Here is a 13,550-nt window from a genome sequence, read left to right as displayed (position 1 = left end):
ACAATCTCGGCTTACTGCAACCTCCACCTCCCAAGGCTCAAGCAGTCCTCTCATCTCAGCCTCCTGAGTAGCTGGGACTATAGGCATGTACCACCACACCCAGCTAATTTTTTATTTTTTGTAGAGATAGGTTTTCCCCATGTTGCTCAGGCTGGCCTCGAACTCCTAAGCTCAAGCAGTCCGCCCAATGTGGACTGGCAGCGTGGGAGGCAAGCAGGCCTCCCATTGTGCTGGGATTACAGGCATGAGCCACTGCACCCAGCCACAGTAAGCAATTCTAACTCATCAGAGACAGGTTCTCAAGGCTTGGCTTTCTCAAAATATTACCTGATGGTTTATTGTGGTTCTGTTTTTGTGGTTATTACAAGTATAAATACATATTTATATGAATAAAGTTTCTACAGAAAAAGTTGGTATAGCTTTGGCTTTGATAATACCTATGTATTTTTATGTAAAAATTTTTATATACAATTGTATACTGTAATTTTAATGTATATTGCATTAGTATATATAATATTTGTAACTTAGGATCTTTGTTTTCTTTCTCCGTTTTAGAAACTTATTGCTTATGGGCACTTGACTGGCAATGCTCCAGATAGTACAACACCAGGCAAAAAATTAATTGATAGAATTATTGAAACAATATGTGGCTGCTTTCAGGGCCCTCAGACAGATGAAGGAGTTCAGCTGCAGATAATAAAGGTAATTATTATATAAAGTAAAATTGTTATTAATAATCTGTATCTTCAAAATTCAGATGTCTTTCACCTTAAAATATTAGGAAAGATCATTTTATGTGCATTCCAGCTATAATACAGGTTATTTGAGGCCGTGCGCAGTGGCTCATGCCTATAATCCCAGCACTTTGGGAGGCCAAGTTGGGCGGATCACTTGAGGTCAGGAGTTTGAGAGCAGTCTGGCCAACATGGTGAAATCCCCGTGTCTACTAAAAATACCAAGAAAATTAGCTGGGCATAGTGGTGGGCACCTGTAGTTCCAGCTACTCAGGAGGCTGAGGCAAGAGAATCGTTTGAACCTGGGAGGCGGAGGTTGCAGTGAGCTGAGATCATGCCACTGTACTCCAGCCTGGGCAACAGAGTGAAACTCAGTCTCAAGAAAAAAAAAAGAGGTTATTTGGATGCTTTCTAGACTCCATATTAGGAGATTTTAATGTTGTATGCCAAGAGTTTGTTAGAGGAAAACTATGTTCTCATATCTCTTCTTTTGAAGATCTCAGTTTAGGCTTAGCCCCCAGAGTCTTCCAGAGCTTTTCTGTTTCTGGCATGTTTTTCATATATATTCCATCCATCAAACTTCAGGGTAGTTCTTAAAGCTGTGACCCTTCTAGTTTCTTCTGTACTGTTGGACCCTTCATAGGGTGTCCTCTCAACTCATGAATCACTAGATGGACACTACTTGTCTGCCAACTCTCCTGATATCCTTGCATGCATCCGTCTATTGAACTTACTCGGCAAAACCCTGTTCTGAGTTCGTGCTGTAGTGTACCTGTTTGATTGAATTCCTTTGGGGAAAAATTAGTAATGTTTTCATTCTGTTACAGATACTGAGTTCTTAATGTTATTGCTAATGGTAATGGTGTGTTTTTATGGCAGTAAAATTTTCATGTGCTGTATATAGTACAGTACTTTTGAAATTGTTTTTATATATATGTATATATGAAGGGTTCTTTCATGTGTGAATACAGCCCTTTTGGAGCCTTTCAGTTTTATAGTGGTGTTTACTTCAGAAGCCATATAATATTTTTATTCTAAAAAAAAATACCGGGCATGGTAGCTCATGCCTGTAATCCCAGCACTTTGGGAGACCGAGGCAAGAAGGTCACCTGATCCCAGAAGTTCAAGACCAGCCTGGGCAACACAGCAAGACCCTGTCTCTACAAAAAATAATTTAAAAATTAGCCGCATGTGGTGATGTGTGCCTGTGGTCCCAGCTACTCAGGAGGCTGAAGTGGGAGGATCACTTGAGCCCAGGAATTGAGGCTTCAGTGAGCCGTGTTCACTGCACTGCACTTCAGGCTTGGCAACAGAGTGAGATCCTGTCTCAAAAAAGAAAAGAAAACAACAAAACGGGTTGATCATTTTGACCTATCATGTATAGTTTCATATCATTTATGGTTTAAGATAATGCCCATTAATGCTAACTCTGCATAGCATTGTACAACATAAAGAAGACAAAAGAGTCTTTGCTCTTGAGAAATTGGAAGTAACCCAATATGTGAAAATTCACATAGGCGAAATTTGTTCATTTTATTGAAGTATTTGCCTTAGGAATTTGCTTTTTAATTTGGGACAGTCACACTCTGTTGCCCAGGCTAAGTGCTGTGGCATGATCACAGCTCACTATAGCCTTGACCTCCCTGGCTCAAATGATCCTCCCACCTCAGCCTTCCAAGTAGGTGGGGCCACAGGTATATGCCACTTACGCCCAGCTACTTTAGGATTATTTTACATGCTTTATTCTAAAACATTTATAAACCTCTTCAACAATAACAACACCACCACAATTACTGAGTTCAGTCTGTTAAAAAAGATCTCAGAAAAATGTAGAGGCAAGTAAGACACAATGTGTATCTTCCCAAGTTGGTGGTCTAGTTCAACAGATATCTCATGTGACATATCTGTGCTCTACTGTAATAGCTTTCATGCTGTGCATTTTAGTAAATTAAATAGTATTTTCATTAAAATGAAACCTTGGTTGAAACAAATCAGTTAAATGGTTTTCAGATTATGTGGAAACTACTGCCACAGTGAGGAAAACATCAAATATTTTAACAGTTGATGATATATTCAAGGCCAGTAGAAATTCTGTGTATACTACCTGCAAGTGGTAATTGTTTCTGAAAGTTTTCATTGTAATATGAAAATGATTAATTTTTGTGCTGAAACTCTAGATGCAGAAAACCACTTTAAGGCTGGGTGTGGTGGCTCATGCCTGTAACCCCAGTACTTTGGGAGGCTGAGGTGGGAGGCTTGCATGAAGCCAGGAGTTCGAGACCAGTCTGGGCAACAAAGAGAGACTACATCTCTACAGAAAAATAAAACAAAATTAGCCAGGTGTGGTGGTGCTTACCTGTAATCCTACAGCTGGCTGTGGTGGTACTCACCTGTAGCAGCTACTCAGGAGGCTGCTGTGAGAGGATCACTTAAGCCCAGGAGTTCAAGGCTGCAGTGAGCTATGATCACACTACTGCACTCCAGCCTGGGTGACAGAGCGAGAAAGACTGTCTCCAAAAAAAAGAAAAAGAAAATCTCTTTAACTTTGTCCTTTTTTTTTTTTTCTTCTTAAAGGCTTTACTTACTGCAGTAACATCACAACACATAGAAATTCATGAAGGGACTGTACTGCAAGCTGTGAGAACATGTTACAATATCTACTTAGCAAGCAAAAATCTCATCAATCAGACAACAGCCAAAGCTACTCTCACTCAGATGCTAAATGTTATCTTTGCACGCATGGAAAACCAAGCAGTAAGTATTTTAAAAAGGGAGAGATTGTATAGAACACAACAGGCATTAAATATAGAAAGGAGTTTACAGTAATTAGAGTGAAATCTTTGTACCTGTAGAAAAGAATGTCTTTTATTTACAGTTCCACTTACTGGAGATTTGTGGTATTGTGTTTTATTTTGTTTTAAGGTTTACTGATTTAACTTTGGACAAAGTATTTTTAGTTGTTCACAAATAGAATGTGAAATATACTGATTGCCATCTTCCTTGTGGAAGTAATTATGAATTACTACTTCTATTGCATTCAAGCTTAGTAGAGTGTAATGTAGATATAAAATAATTTAATCTAATCTGAAATAAAATTATTAATTAAGCCTTAAAAAAGTACATTTCTGTACTTTTGAAATGAAATATTCTGTACTTTTGAAATGAAATGCATGTTACCCCCCATATGATAAAGGGGCATGATATTCCTTATACTTTAAACTGCTTCAGGTTGATTGTTAAGAGGTCAGCAACTAGAGAATTGCTTTTAATTGCCTAGGTCTTCACTATTAAAAATTCACACCAAGCTTCTTATTTTGAACTCTTTTTAAACATAGAGAAAAATTGCAAAAGTTTTGCAGAGAAATCTCTTTTACCCTTCACCCTGCTTTGCTTAATGCAGTTAACTTACATACCTACATAGTACAATTATCAAAAGCAGAATTAACACTGGTACAATACTGTTAATTAAACTACAAACCCTGCTTGAATTTCACCAATTTTCCCACTAATGTTTTAAGATTTGACCCAGGATCCCACATTGCGTTTAGTATGCATTTAGTTCTATGTCTTAGTCTTCTCCGGTATGTGACAGTTCCTCAACTTTTCGTTATCTTTTTCATGATCTTGCCATTTTTAAAAGGATACTAATAATTTATTTTGTTGAATTTTCCTCAGTTTACTTTCTCTGATGTTTTCTCATGATTAGAATGAGGTTGTGCAGTTTTTTGCCAGAATATCTGTTGTGTCCTTTTCAGTGCGTTTTGTCAGGAGTTCATGGTGTTGGTATATCTTAATGTTGGTTATGTTAACCTTGATCACTTGCTTAAGGTAGTTATCTGTCAGGTTCCTCCACTATGAAGTTAGTAGTTTTTCTTTTGCAATTAATAAATGTCTTTGGGGAGATATTTTAAGACTGTGCAAATACTCTGTTTCTCCTCAGATCCTCCCCCCACTTCCCTCAGTTTTGATATCTATCAGTAGGTCTTGTTGGCAACAGTTAATTATTGTGGCATTTCCCTAATGATTTTCCTGTTTCTCTCTTTACTTCTGTATTTATTAACTGAATTTCTTCTCCCTTAATTATTTATTCAATTATTTATATCAGTCTGTAGTCACAGATATTTATTTTATGGTTGTAATGTGTGCTACCGTTACTTATTTTGTTGCCCAAATTATTACAGTTTTGGCCCTGTGTCCTTGTGACTAGCTCCCATCCTTTTTTGAGTACTTCCATAATTTCTGGATTCTCAAGATGTTCCAGGCTCATTTTGAATTTTCCCAGCTTCAACCTTGGAATCAACCACTTCAATAAGGAGCAGCTCTAGCTCTTTTTTTTGATTGGAGAATGGTGTTTAGAAACCAAAATCTGAGTGCTAGATGTATTCATTGTCACTCTGTGTTATTGCTTCTAGGCCTCTCAGCAGATAGAGTTAGGAAATGTGTATTTATGTACTATCCCTTCTGTCCCACTCAATTCCCACGACCTGTATGTGAGTTTCCATATGTTGGTAATAAAACCATGTGTTCATAGTGATATTTCTGATTCCAGTGCAACAATATGGGGTTCATTTCAGTCTTCTCGCTTTATTTGTAAACTTATTTCTCTAAACAATAAGAAATATGGCTTTTATATTCTAAATACATTGATTATTCAATCCTTTATACCCATTAGTTTTAGAATTGCTGATCATTACCAGTGTTAGAAGCAAATTTACTAAGTAGGTTATAGCATTTCAGGTTTTTTTGTCTTTAGCCTTATCCATTCAAAATATTATTTTCTAGTTACTTAGATTAGTTTCCTTTCTTCCTCACACTCTGCAATAGGGTAATACTATTCCTTTGTGATAATAGTTGGACTCATTTGTTACTCTCTGCTTTTCATTTTTGGTATTTGTCACATTCTGGTTAGTTTTAGTTACAGTCATCCCTCAGTAGACTCATTTGTTACTCTCTGCTTTTCATGTTTGGTATTTGTCACATTCTGGTTAGTTTTAATTACAGTCATCTCTCAGTATTATTCATCGGGAATTGGTTCCAGGGCCCTCCCATGGATACCAAAATCCATGGATACTCAAGTCTGTTTTATAAAATGGTGTAATACTTGCATATAATCTACACACATCCTCTGTATACTTTAAATCATCTCTAGATTACTTACAATACCTAATACTTTGTAAATAGTTGTTATACTGTATTGTTTAGGGAATAATGACCAAAAAACAAGTTGTCTGTACATGTTTGTTCAGTACAGACACAGCCATTCTTTCCCTCCGCCATCAGTATTTTCAATTCTTGGTTGGTTGAATCCACAGCTGTAGAACCCATGGATACAGAGGGCGAACTGTATTTACTTATTTTTTAGGTATGTAAAACATTACTGCAATTTAAGAGTCAGAGCTGTACAAAAGGTCTACTCAGAAAAGTACTAATTCCTCCTAATTCCTACCACTGCATTCCTCTTCTTCCCTTCTTTCCACCCCTTGAATGTAAGACAGAAGCCACATGTCTACCTTATAATCAGAAGTGGTCACACAGGTACATTGTGGAAAGGGACTACACAAGGGAGTGAAATTGAGAGGTGGACCTCATCGGTGACCGTCTTGAAAACTAGCTATCTCACATGCTATACATTCTCTTTTGTATTTTGCTATCATTGAACAGTATGTCCTAGAAAGCATTTTATATCAGTCCTTAAAGACCTTCCTCACTCTTTTTTATAGATGTATAGTACTTTAGCATATAGTATAGTCTTTTATATATAGTCACTCTCCTCTGTAGTGGCATTAATTTATTTCTAATATTTTGCAGCCACAAACAGTGGTTTTGTTGCTTTTTTTGGAGGATGTAAATAAAATATTTTTGTCACTTTTTAATAACAAAGTTTTATTGGTTTGATTTGATTAACAGACTTTTATTAAGTTCCTTATATGTTCCTGGCACTGTGCTAGGTCTCACTTATACAGTGACGAGCAAAACTGACTTGACTATGAGCTTTGAAGATCTTACGAACATTTGAGGCAAAGAGTTTCCCTTAAACAACTATAGAACTGAATTATGGTAAAGGCTATGAACATGTATTGTGTTACAAAGGGTATTTAGTTCTGTGCTGTGGATAATTATAGAAAAGGTGGAAAAGAGGGAGAGAAAGTAAGGGAAAATGGGATACAGATGACTTAACTTCCACATTTGCTAAAATCTTCTAAGCTAGACGTTGAATTCTTTGATATTAACTACTGGTAACCTTAATTTTTCCCTTCCCCCACAAAATAAAACTCCCCACAAAGCAAATCTTGTCAGACTTTATTATTAAAATCTTTTAATTCAAGCTTACTTTATAAATTCATATAATTCTGGCATTTCCACCTAACCTGGAATATTACTGGAGAATGTGAATTGTTCATATTTGGTACTGTATAAGATTTATCTTGGTGGAAATGAATTCTGTGAGACTCAATTCTTATCTGGTCTTAAGGACCAAAAGAGATGTGTGAAAAGTAATAAAGTGCTAAAAAATGAAATCTTGTGATCCCAACTGTTAATGTTTTTAACATTTTATGAGCCAGTTTTACAGATAGTATTATAATAATGACAGTTTTTCTAAAATAAAATTCAGACATTTGTAGATACAGTGTTTTTCATAATTATTAGATGACTGGGTAGAGTGATTTAAGCCTTCATTGTAATTCTATTAAATGTAATTTTAATATTTTTTTATTAAAAGATATTTGACAAGGTGACATAAGAACATGCTCCAGAAGGATAAACACTGACAAGTTCCCTCCCACTCTGGTTTCCCCTTTTATTATTTCCTAATCTCGACCCTCTATAGGTAACCGTTACTACCAGCTTCTTATGTATTTTTATAGACTTTCATTCTGTATGTATAAGCAAAAGTGAATGTGTGTGTGTTTCACACAAATATGAAATGCAGTGAAAATGCTTTATAGTGAAAGTCTTTCATCTCTGTTCTTATGTGCTGATTTCTAGCCACCTAAGAAGTAAACATTGTTCATTGTTTTTAGTATAGTTTATCTTCTCCATTTCTGATAAACTTTAATTTCCAAGCATAGAGAGAATGGCACTTTATAGAAAGGATTGTTGGAGGTAACATTATCCTTCCAAATTTTAAACTGCTTATTTTACTAATACTGGAAATTTTATTTATTTCCAGTTACAGGAAGCAAAACAAATGGAAAAAGAAAGGCATCGGCAGCAGCAGCATCTGTTACAGTCTCCAGTAAGCCATCATGAGCCTGAATCACCTCAACTTAGATATTTGCCACCTCAGACTGTTGATCACATATCCCAAGAACACGAAAGGGACCTTGACCTCCATACAAATGATGTAGATAAAAGTCTTCAGGACGACACAGAACCTGAAAATGGATCTGATATTTCCAGTGCAGAAAATGAACAGACTGAAGCTGATCAGGCAACTGCAGCTGAAAGTAATCTTCTTGAAAAGGGGGTTTGGGGTGTATGTTAAGGGAAATGTGTAGGAATGAGAGTTTTGATGAAGAAATGTTGAAAGGATAATATGATTTAATGTCTGTCAGACACATTGTGGTAATTGTGGACTTTCCTCATTGTAGGTGGTAAAGTTAATTTGACTGTACCCTACAAGGTATCTATGAATGATACTTTGCATTTATTAGCATCTCATGAGCAGTATGATTTATAGATTTCCTTTGGAGCTCAGATATATTTCTAAAGAGGGTCATAAATGTCCATTGAATGTTATATAGGAATTTCAGTTTTCTTACGATTGCTTTCATAGCAAACAAGTGACCTAGTAAAGTTTTCTGGAATATGACTGAAAATTTTAAAAAATCATTACCAGTTTTAAAAATATGATTATGGTCATAAAAAGTACTGAAATTAAATATAAAAACGTTTTTGAGTAACCAACTGATAGACAAAAATTTTCGTTTTTAAAATTATGATGCATAGTAATCACTAAAATTGAGATGTTCTCTGATTTTTTAAGTGTATATTTATAAGAAAATGCTTATAAGATTATAAAAATTATGTTTAGCTTACAAATTTGTTTCTCTGTAAAAATAATCCCATGAAGTTATTGTTTTCCTAAATGTTATTTTCAGCTTCAGCTGTTCTGTGAAACTACCAGAGAATTTGTGTTGTTCCCTTTGCCCTTCCTTAGCTTGATGTCATTTTTAAATGATGAGAATTCTGTTGCCTTTCTAGTGTGATTGTCTAGAACTAGCATGTTAGGAGTCAGTTACAGTTTATCTGAAGTCTGTGTTTTTACTTTGAGGAAGGGCTTCTGTAATATGTTTTCAGCTCTTCTTTTCTTTTTTTTCAAACCATGCCTTTTCCAAAACTTACTAGTGGCATGAATATGTGCCTTTTTACATTTTACCCCCCGTTTTCTGAGAAGCATGCATTTAAAAATAGTACTTCACTATTTGTTTTAAAAAGGATGACTTTGATAAGCTAAGCATTCACAGTACTGAATCTAATAGTGAATCCATACCACTTAAATGATTTACATTTGTCTAGCCTACCCTTGCCAAAATTTCCCCTGCTTTCACAGTGAGCTTATAAATGGGCAGATTCAAAGGGCTAATCTCTAATAAAGCTGGGACTTTATTATTTTGTTTATCTGTGTATTTAGCAAACCTTCATTGAGCATACTGTGTCTTAGGCACCATGCCAGGACTTGAGGTTAAAAAGATGATGGAGATACAGCCACTGCTTTTAGTGTGATCTTAGCATACCTGGAAGTCGAGCATAAATGAGGTATAATATGTGATAGGTGTCCTAAAAATGCCATGCACGAAGTAATTCTGCTGAGAAGAGTTAGGAAATTTCTTTGTAGGAAAGTTAATGATATTTTAGTTGAATCTTGATAGATGGGGGTAGGAAATTTTCCATCCAAGGAAACAACATGGACTAAGACCCAAGGAATGGGAGCATCTGCTGTGTATGAGGTACCGCTGTAGATGCCTTGTAGAATACAGAGTTAGAAAGACATAGTTTCCTGTGGGATTGTCATGATTATTTTGGCTCTAAAGATGTTTTTTCCCCAATAACTGATATAAATGAAAATTCTGCTTGACAGCCATTGGTTCAGAGTGCGTTTTTGGAGCACATCTCTGTCACTTACCAGCTGCATGACTTTGGACATAGTAGTTAACTTCTAAGCACTTCCTACATGTAACAAGTATTAGTCACTATTATTCTGTTCTATTTCTTTCAGATACTTATGTGAAAACTGACTCTTCACTAGTCATTTTGTACATTTTTAGATAGTGGTTATGTATATTTAGTTACTTTGAAACTTGAGTTTTCAGACTTGAGGTAATTTTAGCCAACTAGAGCGTGGAAATAAAACAAGAATGGCAGAAGAATTGTCTTTCAAGACATTTATGTTTTTTTTCACAGAAGTCTCCAAATGCTATTTTTATTTGGATATTTTATAAAATAAGGTTGCTCATTTACATGCATATTTATCTGGTTTTCTCTTTTCCTTTCAGTATTTTTAGGATACTACGGACAGTAAATTAGCAAAAGTGAAATTATAGGGAGGACAGGCACCTAGAAGCCACTATTATAAGTAGTGGTCCTTTTTTTCCCCTTTTTTCCTTTTTTTTTTTTTTTTGGATACAGGGTCTTGCTCTGTCACCCAAACTGAAATGCAGTGACACAATCATGGGTCATTGCATGCTTCCCGGGCGCAAGCGATCCTCCTGTCTCAGCCTCCCAAGTAGCTAAGACTATAGGCAGATGTCACCATACCCAGCTAATATTTAATTTTTTTTGTAGCAACTGGGTGTCAATGTGTTGCCCAGGCTGGTCTTGAACTCCTGGGCTCAAGTGATCCACCCAGCCTCCCAAAGTGCTGGGATTACAGGTGTGACCCCTGTGCTCAGCTGTAGTGGTCCTTTATGGTAGTGGGAAGGTTCAAGAAGTTGAAACTGCAGCACCACCAGCTAATATGCTGTCTGATGCCCTTTGGTGTAGGACGGTGGCTCAAGACAGCATTTTGAATCCCAAAGCATTCTAAAGTGATAGTTGAGCTGCTTTGACATATTTTCAACATTTTAAAAAGCCCAGTGGAATTACTGTTTTTCTCTGCAATAGACTGTGCAAGCTATCCAGAACATCAGATTTCATCAGTTTCTCTTATGCTGTTCAGAAGTTCGATTGGCAGTTATCTGTTGGTGTTTTGTTTTTGTTTGTTTGTTTTTTTTTTTTAAACATTAAATTGGACAATGAATTCTTTTTTAGCTTCTTAAATTTAGTTTTACATTAGATATGTAGATTCTGTTGGTGAAAAAATAGGAAGGGCCAGAAAGTATTGGGGAAGGCCCAGATGCTTCTTCAGGGACCTCACCATAGAGTACAATGTTGATATTACTATTGATGAGCCTAAGTAATCAAAACAAGCTTTAATTACCTTTTTTTTTTTTGAGACAGAGTCTTGCTCTGTCGCCCAGGTTGGAGTACAGTGGTGCAATCTCAGCTCATTCCAGCCTCTACCTCCTGAGTTCAAGCAGTTCTCCTGCCTCAGCCTCCTGAGTAGCTGGGATTACAGGCGTGTGCCACCACACCCGGCTAATTTTTGTATTTTTAGTAGAGATGGGGTTTCACCATGTTGGCCAGGCTGGTCTCCAACTCCCCACCTCAGGTGATCCACCCACCTTGGCCTCCCAAATTGCTGAAATTACAGGCATGAGCCACTATACCCAGCCTAATTACATTCAGTATATTTGATAAGGGATAGTGTAATGTGTGTACTAAGTATAAGTAAGCGTCTGTAGGACATGTTAGAAATGTTTCATTTAAAATGCTTTTTAAAGTTTTGGTTCTTAAAGGACTAATCTAGAAAATTCAGTTAAGTGTAATAATGTAATAGCTTGTCAAATGAATCATTATTGAAATTGACTTGAATTTGGAAAATATTTAAGTTTTGGTATAAATTTTGAAGGTTTAACATATAATTGCTTCTAATTTCATGTCATTTATTTGATGTTTTTTCTTTTATTCCTCATGGTTTAGGAGCTTTTCATCGTAAATGTTTAGTAAAAAGCTTCCAAAAAGTTAAAATAATATTCTGTTGAATTTTTCTTCTTTTAAAGCATTATCTAAAAATGACATGTTATATGATGGAGAAAACCATGATTGTGAGGAAAAGCCACAAGACATTGTACAGAACATTGTAGAAGAAATGGTGAACATTGTTGTTGGAGGTAGTATACTTCATTCAAAATTATTTTATTCTGTCTATGGGATTTCATCTGACTGTGGAGACTTTGTAATGTGTAGAATATAAAGGGCAAAATTAAAACGTTTGGAGCCAACCAATGGAAAGTTATAAATTCCACATTTAGGATTTTGGCCTTGATTCTAGAACAAATGGGTTAATATGGAAGATTTTAGCACTGAGAAATGAAATGACCAGAACTATCCTTTAAGAAACTATGTCTGGAAATAGGAATTCCCAGTAGGAGACAGCACAGTAATCAAAGCCTGGATAGGACAGAAACCGTGGAAATGGAGACAAAAATATGGATAAGTGGTATAATGGATATTGAATCAAGAAGACTTTGTAACTGATTAAGTAGGTAAAGAAGAGAAAATAAAATGTGTCAGAGGCCCTCAGGATTACCCCAGCGTTTGGTGATTTCACTGGAAGCTGTCACAGGACCCAGCGTATAGTTGTACTCACTGCATGATTTATTAGTGAAAAAGTACAAAACAGAATCATCAATAGGAAGAGGTAAATGGGATGAAGCCTGGAGAGAATCAGGTACCTACTCCAAATATCTTCTCTCGGTGAAGCCATGCAGGATGCTCTTAATTCAAATTGTGAAGTGTTGTCTACCAGGGAAGCTCATTAGAAACTCAGGGCCCAAGGTTTTTATTGGGGGCTGTTATGTAGGCACCTAGCATGTACCAAAATTGCAGGCTACCAGAAGGAAGGTTAGTGTTCAGCATAAATTACACTCTTTGTACAGTTTAGACATAGCCACTTTTATCAGTTCTGGGAATAGTGGGATCCCTCCCAAAATATAAGTTTCCAGGTGCCAGCCAAAGGCCAGTCTTGCAAGTAGGCCTTTCTAAGGATAGGCAGTCTCTGGCCTGCTATGTTACCTCTTTTCTGCACAGGTAGTGTTTCAGTTTTTGAGCCTAAATGGATAGGTGGATGGTGATACTATTGGTAGAATTGAATCATCTTGGAAGATAAGTCACTTGGGAAAAAAGGCACTTATTTACTTTTGGTATACTGAATTTGACCTTCAGGTTGGCCATCCGTGTGGAAATGATTATGAAATTCATAATGGAAAATAAAACTCTGGCTCAAGAGTTGTCAAGGCAGGTACTATAGATGGGAGTCATTCTGTTAAAATTAATAGTGAAGCCATGAGACTACCAAGTGGGAAATGGTAGAGATTAAAGAAGAGACCATGATTTGAAGCGTATGAATTTAAAATATATATTTAAAAAATAAAAAAAATAGAGAAGAAAAAATAGCAGTACATGCCCCTGCATTCTTTAAACATGTATAGTTAAGGAGTTGGCACGTTATGGCCTGTGGGCCAAATTCAACCTGCTACCTATTTTTGTATGTAAAGTAATACTGTGACACAGCCATGCTTATTTGTTTTCATACTGCCTATAGAGAGGTCTTCTGTTGCACTACATAGGTAAAGTTGAGTAGTTCCAGTAGAGATTGTATGACCTCTAAAGCCTAAAATGTTTGTCATCTGGCCCTTTATTAAAAAAAATTCACCAGCACCTAACAGAATACAGAGTCTGAAGTGAAAGTTTTCATTTTTCTGCAACCTTTTA

General features: G+C 36.3%; 1 protein-coding gene across 7 annotated transcripts in view; it reads left to right on the top strand.

Annotated features, from left to right (window-relative positions):
• ARFGEF1 (ADP ribosylation factor guanine nucleotide exchange factor 1) overlaps window positions 1-13,550 on the top strand; it is a 146,561-nt gene that overhangs the window by 42,321 nt on the left and 90,690 nt on the right. For all 7 annotated transcript variants that reach the window (XM_077942521.1, XM_077942520.1, XM_015145405.3 and 4 more), the window contains 4 exons: window positions 556-702; window positions 3,309-3,488; window positions 7,906-8,182; window positions 11,837-11,947. In XM_077942521.1, coding sequence (XP_077798647.1) covers window positions 556-702; window positions 3,309-3,488; window positions 7,906-8,182; window positions 11,837-11,947 — 715 coding nt within the window. The remainder of the gene's footprint in view (window positions 1-555; window positions 703-3,308; window positions 3,489-7,905; window positions 8,183-11,836; window positions 11,948-13,550) is intronic.

The sequence above is a fragment of the Macaca mulatta genome, chromosome 8, assembly GCF_049350105.2.
Source record: "Macaca mulatta isolate MMU2019108-1 chromosome 8, T2T-MMU8v2.0, whole genome shotgun sequence".
Lineage (NCBI taxonomy): Eukaryota > Metazoa > Chordata > Mammalia > Primates > Cercopithecidae > Macaca > Macaca mulatta.
This window is presented reverse-complemented; position numbering and strand designations above follow the sequence as displayed.